Here is a 10,286-nt window from a genome sequence, read left to right as displayed (position 1 = left end):
ATATATAAGTGATAGCAAGTTTGCTTGATCTTCTCGTTTCCTAATATTGACTCATAACAAGCTTCAAGCCTTTGTCTCGCGGCAAAACAATTCAACGGGGCGAGAAACCTCATCAAGTCCAAGTAACATTTATTTTGAACCAATTACCAGCCCAACTATATCAGATAGTCCCAGAACTGCTGAAACTTTGAATATCATATTGATTATATATATATCGGATAACAGATGATAAAAACAGGCAAGTAATAAAAGTACAGCACAGAAATAATACATTTGATGCGTCAATCTGGATGCTCTAATATTGAATGCGATAGAGTCAAGAAGAAGTATTCATGTACAATGCACATTTTCCAAAGAATAAAGAGAAAATAATAGAAAGCTCGGATCACTTATCCATAGTGGTAGAACAATAGGCAACAAAAATATGTTGAACCAAATGCTCGTTCAACGGTAGTCCTTGAGTTTAAATCGTAGAATTTCAAGTAACTATTTATTAACCTATTCTGTAATCAGAACAAAAACATCAGAGCATCTACAGGAAAACTAGAGAGCACAGAAAATTTGGTTACTCGAGTTGGAAGTCATCTTTCTCTTTCCTTTTTCTTTTTTCCTTTTCCTTTTCCACCTTATCCTCCTTTTGTGAAAATCTGGAGAATTTAAAGAGCCATCACCAACCGCTCCACGCAAAAATTCGAGTGAGAGCACTCGATTGTTAAAGAAAAAAAAAATATTAACAAAAAAAAAAAAAAAGTTTCCCTGCTAAGAAGAGTTTCTATTCCTTTTCATCCGGTCTGGCACCAACATGAAAGAAACTCAAAGCCCGCTTTACANTTTTTTCCTTTTCCTTTTCCACCTTATCCTCCTTTTGTGAAAATCTGGAGAATTTAAAGAGCCATCACCAACCGCTCCACGCAAAAATTCGAGTGAGAAAAAAAAAAAAAAAAAAAAAAAAAAAATATTAAAAAAAAAAAAAAAAAAGTTTCCCTGCTAAGAAGAGTTTCTATTCCTTTTCATCCGGTCTGGCACCAACATGAAAGAAACTCAAAGCCCGCTTTACACGTATCAGGTTTGCATTCCGAGAAGATCATCTCTCAATATTATCTGCAAACAGGAATTCAGATGAAAACTCCCCATTTATTTTTCTTTTCTTTCCTTTTTCGATTCTTTAACTGTGCGCGCAGAGCATTTAAAATGAACATGTTACAATGTGTAAAATAGCAATCCTAGTTCTTCAAAGTGCACACCTGGTCACAAACAGGGCAGCGGTCACTTCGCTCCAGCCAAGCAAGTATGCAATTCAGATGAAAATTATGTCCGCATTTTGGGACAATGTGAGGATTCTCTGCAGTATACTCTGGAGAAAGGGGAAGATTTCAGTGCGCAATTATTTGGAATAGTCTGTTGATTGCAGCACAATGAAGTTGTTCAGGAAATCTAATGTAATAAATCAACCATTAACCCAACACCTTTTTATTACACATACAGAGAGAGAGAGAGAGAGAGAGAGAGAGAGAGAGAGAGAGTTCACAACATTTTCATGAAAGTGAATTAAATCACCAAACTGAAGCAAGAGTTGCAAAAGAAGGCTGGTTGGGCTAAATAAGATTAACAAGATTAATTTAGTACATTTTTTTCCCAGAAATTGTTCAAATATCATTTTGAACAACACAATCGATTCACAATAATATTTTTTGTACCCTTTGTAGTCAGGTACTACTGTACAATTATGCATGTCTCTAAGTTTCAAAAGCATGGCAGCATGTCGTACAATAAAAGTAAAAAAAGAGTGCTACTTAAACTTTATATGTTTATATGTATCTCAGCAAAATAGAAAGCTCAACTAAAAGAAAGAAAAAAATTCTACGAAGAAAATATCCATGACTTGCTAGTATTCTATCAAATTCCAAACTAAAGTGTTCTAACAAACATATTAACAGCATAGGACAGGAATTTCTTGATTCTATACAAGAAGAGAGGGGCTGGGAGGTTTAACAGTTACCTTCAAGACAGATGATACAAAAATCCTCCTCTTCTGAAATGGCTTGAGAAATTGTTTCCTTTACCTCATGAATTTCATCTTCTGCCACATTAACACATCTCTTGACCTCATAATCTTTATTAAACCCTCTGCTGCTGTATGATCAGCAATCTTACCTCTATTTTCAGAACTTCCAGCAGCCGTTTCTGAGCTCCCATAGAGAAGACTGAAAGGCAATGGTCGAGGCATTGCTGGAAAGGTAATTGGAGCAGATGTATCCACATTCGCCACAGGTTGGGTAGAAGGTAATTGTTCATGCACCTGTTGGATTTGCGCAGGCTGGAGAGCTTGGTTTTGTGAGGGCTAGACATTAAAGAAGATTAATTACTTGATTTGTTCTTTAGATTAAAAACTCAAATTTAAAGAATTTGCCAAAAATATGTCGTCTACTAGTACATAATATAGAGATTCCTACAAATGACTGCAGTTCAATATAACAAAGCGTATCCATACCCATTGAATTGGTACAGTCAAAAGACATTGCCAATGGACAGTGCAAATAAGACAAGAAATCTAGACTGAATAATGCATTATTTACGCACGAGCTAGAAAGGAACGCAAGCTTTGACCTTTTAAAATCAATCAAGCTGGACTTCAAACAAAAATGAGCCCGTTTATTTGTCAGTGGAAACACACATATAAGAGTAAATATCTAGAGATGTATAACTCTTTAACTCTGAACCTCCTAACTTTCTTCTCCAAAAAAAAAAAAGAAATGTTTGCACTTCTCAATTTCCAGTAGAGGAAAACAAAAACAAAAAACAAAAATGTTTCCAGCCCTTAACAAGAACTTCGTCCAAGTTATCTAGAAAACATATCTACCAATGATTTAGAACCCCACATTCTTCGAATATGAGCTTTAAAATAGGTTACAAGTCTGTATTTACAGAATTTTGCTGATCGTCTTTGCAAATCTTCTATTATTATTAAAAAAAAAAAACGTTCTTTGTGTGTTCATCCCAGGTTCAACAAATTATTATGAGGAGATACATGGTCATGGCATCTACCTTGAATCCTGCCACGACTATCACCCTTTCAAACTAAAGTGCATAAGCAAAAAACAAATATAATGTAGAATATTCAGAAAATACTCCCTAAATTCAGAACAAGCATCTTGTTTCTCGTATGTCAAATTATTAACAAAACATTAGAAGCACAAAACATCTTGATCAAATGCGTCCACATTATAAACATGCAGATAGAGAGGGATAACCTCAGGTAAACGTTCAGATTACAATAAAAGACATCCTTATGGTGTGCAATATAGCCATGTTAAGGATTGAAGCAATCAGAGCTTCAGACTGAAATTTCCCGATTACAAAATAAAAAGGTAATGGAACACATCTAACTCAATAGAGGAAGTCAGGAAATGCTCAAGCAGAAATATACAGGTGGGTTATTTGAGTCAGCTCCCCCCGACGAGCAGCAAGCACCCATTTTATCTCAATTTGACCTTTTACTCCCAGTTTGTTTCCCAGCTGCTATTACGGTCTTTGCTTCGCTTTAGATAAGCTGGGGGAAATAGACTCAACAATTAGAATTATATGGAACACACAGCAATAAACATATTCGAGGCTGATCTCTAGAACCAAAAGTATCCACATGATATCTCAGGCAAAGTTACAGCACTTCTGTAGGAGCAGAACAGTGGAAGGCCTAAAATTGAATGATTCCGTGGACCTGGACCCTAACTGCACATTTGTAGAGAAAATAGGATGATAGAAACTTAAAGAGGAGATGATATTATTAAACTCAATAACCTTCTGAGGTCATTAAAGTCGATTACTACTGCGGATGCCTGTATGGACGAGGTTAATATGCTCTTTCTTTCTTTCTTTCGTTCTTTCGTTCTTTCCCTTCTTCTTGAAAAGTAACGTTCTTATTTCCCATCTGCCAAATAATTAAATCCATAACCAGCTAGATGTTTTGACTTCCAAGCGAAAACATATCATCGATTCGATTCCCATGATGACATATATATGTCATGCAGAAGAAATTTTCCACAAATTATCCAAATTAAGCCAACTTTAGCTCATGTGATCCCATACCTATAGTTTCAGATTTAGAACGGCCACCAAGATTTGGATGCCAATGACTCCTCCTAGTTCTGTAGACTGTTCTTGCCATGTTAGCTATGGCGTACCAACATTATTTATTCGAGCACCAACATTATTACTATGTAGCTGAAACCTAAAGACCTAGTATGCAGCAAGTGGGCAAAGAGGCTATTCCTCATCCGATGTAAACCTGCGTGATATATTACTAAATGATCCTGAATTGTGCAGAAACGTAAACGAGGGTACCTAATAAAAGAAATTTCCAAGAAAAAGAACTACAGAAAGGAAATAGGCCACAAACTTCATCACATCAGATCAATGTCGTTTAATTTATACGAAATCATACAAAAACTTTAACTTCCATTTCAAAGGTAATCAGAAACCCTGCTTCCTATACAACATTCATTACAGAATGTCCACATTCCCAGTAAAGAACAACAAATAATTCACACCAAAATAAAGAACGATCGGAAAGAAAAACTCTGCTAATACTAAAATCTTTGCCTCTTGTCCAATTTTAACGCATTTGAAACCAAAATTATGAGATTGAAAAAGATTATAGAAGCATTTCCACCCCAACGGCCCTAATCCAATGAACAAACCATTAAACTATGATGCTACGCCGATTAAAACTCTCATAACGAGATTATTCAACTGAGGATGGTAAGAAAATGGAATCGTACCAAGAATGCAACTTCGGAGATCAGAATCGACGACGAAGAACGCAAAAACAGTGATGAGACGGATTAATTCCTTCCCAATTCGGCTCCAAATCCTTCGAAATTCCACGCGAGGGCTTATGGAGTAGCTGGAGACGCGGGGAAGCGGACGAAGAAGAACACACGAGAGCGGGGGTTATTTGAGGCCTCACTGCCTCTATATATACAGGATAGAATGTATGATTAGTCCCTATAATATTCTACTTTTGTGGATCAGTCCCTGTATTTTTCACCTGAATATTTAAATCCTAAATATATCAAATAATTTGGTTATAAGATTATATATTAACTAACTTCCCTCGGTTATGAGATTATAATTTGGTCACCAACCGTCCCTAGAGCAAGTGGCAAAGAGATTGGTGGTTGGTACTCGACACCCAAGTTCGAATCCTAGTTGATTCACATTTCCAGCTAAGTTTATTTCTAAATGAAATAAACGAAGCGGGTAGCGTACTACCTATCTCTTAAAAAAAAAAAAAAAAAAAAAAAAAAACTTCCCTCGTCTTTTTATTAAATTAGTTTATTTAAAATATTTTAATCACTTTATTTTTAAATTTTTTTATACATATAAATATATAACTTTGTAGAATATTCTGCATGTTTGGTTTAAAGTCGAATCGGAATCAGAATCGGAATCGAAATAAGCTGGAATCAGAATCGGAATCGAAATAAGCTGGAATCAGAATCGGAATGACTCATTACCTAATTCTGTTTGGTTCATCACCTGAATCGAAATTGAAATAAATCATTTCTATTGTCGGTGTTTGGTTCAGATAGATATAAAAAACGTAATCAAATTAATATACTAACTTTATCTTTATAATATATAAATTTAAATTTAAATTAAAAATTAAATATTAAAAATTTATATCAAAATTTTGAAAAATGTCAAAATTTTAAATCTATTTTTTTTAAAAAAAAATTAAACTTTGAAGTTGAGTGGATAATTCAAAATATAAAACTAAATTTTGATTTATTCAAATTCAAACTTAAAATTACAAGTTAAATTTTAATTTGAATCCATAAATTAAATTTAAGTTTTAAATAAAATTTGAATAAAACTTTATATAAATTAAAATTTAATTTAAATTCAAATTCGTAAGTTAAATTCAAAATATTTGATTAAATTTTAATTTTTAATTCAAGTTCAAAATAAAATTTAAAATTATAAATTTAATTTCTAAATTTAAACTCATTTTTTAATTAAAAAAGTGGAAAAAATAAATTTAATCTGAATAAATATCCATTCTATCCGAATTCAATTTCCAATCCGGCCTCCTAGGCTGGATTGGAAAAAAGGATGATTAGGGGATTCCTATTCCATGCACTCAGCAAACGAAATCAGAATGGGCATGCGACTCCCGCATACCAAATTCCCATAAACGGATTCGCCCATTCCGATTTCGATCCAGAGTGAAAAAGAGCGAACTAAATACACCCTTACTCTAAATAGTGAAAAGAATTTTCTTAAAAAATTCATCGGATTTGGATTGTTTTATACCGTTAAATTCACAAACGTATCATATCGATCATTAAAATTGTCAATTTTGAGACTTTTTGATCACTAGCCAAATGATGTCGAAAAATTATGAAATTTACTTTCCAAATACTTTTAATAGTGTAGATCAAGTCTAATGAAACTGATCGTTGATTTGAAAGCTGNCAAAATAAAATTTAAAATTATAAATTTAATTTCTAAATTTAAACTCATTTTTTAATTAAAAAAGTTGAAAAAATAAATTTAATCTGAATAAATATCCATTCCGTCCGAATTCAACTTCCAATCCAGCCTCCTAGGCTGGATTGGAAAAAAAGATGATTGGGGGATTCCTATTCCACTCAGCAAACGAAATCAGAATGGGAATGCGACTCCCGCATACCAAATACCCACAAACGAATTCGCCCATTCCGATTCCGATCTAGAGTGAAAAAGAGCGAACCAAATACACCTTTACTCTAAATAGTGAAAAGAATTTTCAATAAAAAATTCATCAGATTTAAATTATTTTATACCGTTAAATTCACAAACGTATCATATCGATCATTAAAATTGTCAATTTTGAGACTTTTTGATCATTAGCCAAATGATGTCGAAAAATTATAAAATTTACTTTCTAAATACTTTTAATAGTGTAGCTCAAGTCTAACGAAATTGATCGTCGATTTGAAAGCTGCATCATTGATAACAACTTGGTAGCACAAAGGCCTCGGTGCTTCTGATAGTATACTAGCCTAGCGCTCTCTCTCTCTCTCTCTCTCTCTCCATTCTGTTAAATATGATCTAAAATATTTGAAACTTCTAAAAAGTAAATTTCGTAATTTTTCGAAATTATAATAAAATCATCAAGCGGGCATAAAATAAATGATCAAAATCGAATAACGACCTAAAAATGGATGATCAGATCATTTAGTGTAAGATCAGAGTTATTGATCTTTATCTAAGTAGTGAATAGAATTTTTTTATCAAAAATTTAACCTATTCTAATTCTATTGCACCGTTAAACTAGCAAGTATCTCATACCGATCGTTAAAAATTGACAATTTTGTGACCTTTTGATGGTAAGATAAATAATGTTGAAAAATTATGAAATTTGATTTCTACAAGTTTTAAATGCTCTAGATAATATTTAGCAGTATGGATTGTCGATTCGAAAACTCTATCATTAAAAACAACTTATGAGTACGAGGGCGATCATACTTATAAGAGTAAAGTAGCCGGACTCTCTCTCTCTCTCTCTCTCTCTCTCTCTTCTCTCTCTCTCTCTTTATATATATAGAATTTTAAAATTTTATATTCTAAAATTTTAAATTTTGGACATCAAAATTTTAAATTCCAAATTTCAAATTTCAAAATTTAAATTTTACAATTTTAAAATTTATAATATTTATTCCCAAATTTTCAACTTCAAAAATTAGAATTTTAAATCCCTACTGTACTTTCTCTCTTACTTAATTTTTATTTAATTTAATGTTCATACTTTTTCTCTCTAATCGAGAAATGTGCATGCCGTTTTTCTCTCTCCCTTAGTTTAATTTTTAATTTAATGCTCTCTTTTTTCACTTCCTCCATATAGAAGATATAGATATTTAAAATAATTTTAAAATTGAATTTAATAACTATATATTTTCAAAGATCTTTAATTTTATTTTTCTACATTATGAGTAAAATATACTATATTTGAAAGTTTGAAAGTGCTCTCTCTCACTTTAATTTTTATTTAATTTTCTCTTCTCTCTCTTCAAACAGCAAGAGATATATATATAAATTAACATTTTTATTTAATTCTATTAAATAATTTTATCTAACGTATAATATAATAATTGTGAATTTAAAAATCTCACCCGCTACAATGAGCGGGTAAATTGCTAGTAAACTTCTATACCTCTCCGCAGCTCTCTTTCCTCCACTAATATTTAAATCAACTTTATTTTAACTACTTTATTATTTATATTTTATACGTAGTCTTAGTCCTATTATTTAGTCCATGAAAAGTTATTCCTCTGATATATTTTGTCTACGAATAGAGATCTTGTAAAACATTTTCTTCTCATTCTTTTACATAAATACACCTATATAATTTGAATCTGCAATTTTGTTAATAATTGCTTTGCTCTAAACTAGATAAGTGATCATGTGATAAAATTATTATTTTTCCGAAAATATATTACCTTAAAAGAGGCGATAACTAATTTATATTGATTATTAAATCTCAAACCAGCCAAATTGCGGGATCTTCACTGGTATCCGTAAAAATTATTCTTCTCCCCGGATGTATAAAATGTGACTTTTGTTCAAAATGTATCCTTTTAATTCTATTTGCGCTTGCAAATGAAGCGGCAAAATTATCATTTTATATGAAGTGGAATATCGATCTTTGACAGCTAGTAAAAAGTATTCCTCTTACATCCACTTTTGCACTAAAATAAATATATAGTTTATTTTACAGATAAGGAGGTAAAAGTTGATTATTTTGTTAAAAATTAAAATAATTTCAAATAATCAGTGAAAATATCATTTTAGATGTCTAACTTTTTTTTTAAAAAAAAAAACTTAAATACATAAGTTATTCTGTGCATGACAGTACAAAATAATTATATTATTTTGAAAAGCAATAATTTAGAGAATAAAGTGTACATTGTGCCAGTTTAGATTTTAAAGCGTTTAAATATACAGTACAGTACTGCTTACCAATTAAGAAGGAAATATTAAAAGTGCAGAATCTAGATGCTGCAATATGCGGGGAATACGGGACCATTTGTTCAATTTCACCTATACGAAAAAAGAATCACTAATAAATAAGTCTACAACTTTTGTGGGTACATTTGTTGTAACCCTCAATCCAAGAGCCTAGAATTTACCTCTCCTTTTTCTGTTTTTAGTTGGAGAAAATACTGGACACCACGAGTTGACGGAAATGGCCCTTGGATGGTTGAAGTGGTGAATTACGCTCCTTGGTTGCACTGCATATAGAGATAGTTTCTTTTATATATATATATATATATATATATATATATTATATATATATATATAGAATTAGGCTGGAATACTATTAATAGTAAACGCTTTTTTGCTATCAAATTTTTACCCTTGGATAAGAAATTGTAGGTCAGGATGATATTAGTCGGTTAGAGTTGAATGGTCCCCCCTAGGGTTGAAGTGGTCCCACTGGGTTATAGTATCTTAATCCATTGGTTAGAAATAATGAAAAATGATTAATCTCAAAGCGTAAAAAACTGTCAGCAACATAGAATTTTGCTACCTAATAGTAGCCAGTCCAACTTCTATATATATATACTATATAGTCATATAATATAATTATAGTATAGAATTAATGTACTTATACTATCAATAGTACCCAAGCCCTTAGGTACTATTGAGTTTTCCGCGTTGATAGAAGAATAGTCCGGTTAGGAGATATGGGTCCCGGTTAAATTGATAGTGGTCCTAGGTTGAGTGGGGTGGTTGTTTAATAGTTATAATCCAACGGTATGAAAAAATGATCAAAGGGTGAACTCTTAACGATAGAAAGCCCCTCATAGTACTAATGGACTTGCTACTATTGATAGTTAGCTAGCCGGACATATATACTATATTACTAATATATATGATATATATAATATATATAATATATACTATATATATATATATATCTATATCCGGGACTGCTATATATCGACTAGCACGGAGGCCTTCCGTGCTATTCAAGTTGTTTCGATGATGCAGCTTCCAAAAATCAACGATCGTTCCGTTAGACTTGTCTTACAACTTATTGAAAGTATTTTGGAAATGAAATTTCAAAATTGTCGACATCATTGTGCTAGTGATCAAAAATATCTCAAAATTGTAATTTTAATGGGTAAAATGGATATATTTGTAAATTTAAACGGTGTCATAAACAATGCCAAACAGATTGAATTTTTATAGAAATTTTTTTTACTATTTAAATAAAGATAGTAACGTACTCTCTGATC

The 10,286-nt window shown here is 31.9% G+C and overlaps 1 protein-coding gene across 1 annotated transcript; it reads right to left on the bottom strand.

Annotated features, from left to right (window-relative positions):
- Positions 991 to 4,834, bottom strand: LOC109714966 (probable E3 ubiquitin-protein ligase RHB1A). Its single transcript, XM_020239733.1, has 5 exons — positions 4,779 to 4,834; positions 2,155 to 2,341; positions 2,000 to 2,080; positions 1,245 to 1,354; positions 991 to 1,101 (listed from the first exon to the last, which is right to left on the bottom strand). Exons 2-5 carry the CDS (start codon positions 2,225 to 2,227, stop codon positions 1,063 to 1,065), a joined length of 303 nt encoding a protein of 100 aa, XP_020095322.1. The 5' UTR covers positions 2,228 to 2,341; positions 4,779 to 4,834; the 3' UTR covers positions 991 to 1,062.

The sequence above is a fragment of the Ananas comosus genome, linkage group 9 (genome assembly GCF_001540865.1).
Source record: "Ananas comosus cultivar F153 linkage group 9, ASM154086v1, whole genome shotgun sequence".
Lineage (NCBI taxonomy): Eukaryota > Viridiplantae > Streptophyta > Magnoliopsida > Poales > Bromeliaceae > Ananas > Ananas comosus.
This window is presented reverse-complemented; position numbering and strand designations above follow the sequence as displayed.

What these genes read in the sequence shown, in the direction of transcription:
- LOC109714966 (XM_020239733.1), bottom strand. Translation starts at nt 2,227, where the DNA reads ATGCCTCGACCATTGCCTTTCAGTCTTCTCTATGGGAGCTCAGAAACG. An exon ending in TGGAAGTTCTGAAAATAGAG is followed by an intron (nt 2,081 to 2,154) that starts GTAAGATTGCTG and finishes TTAATGTGGCAG; the next exon opens with AAGATGAAATTCATGAGGTA. An exon ending in GCTGCCCTGTTTGTGACCAG is followed by an intron (nt 1,102 to 1,244) that starts GTGTGCACTTTG and finishes TCCTGTTTGCAG; the next exon opens with ATAATATTGAGAGATGATCT.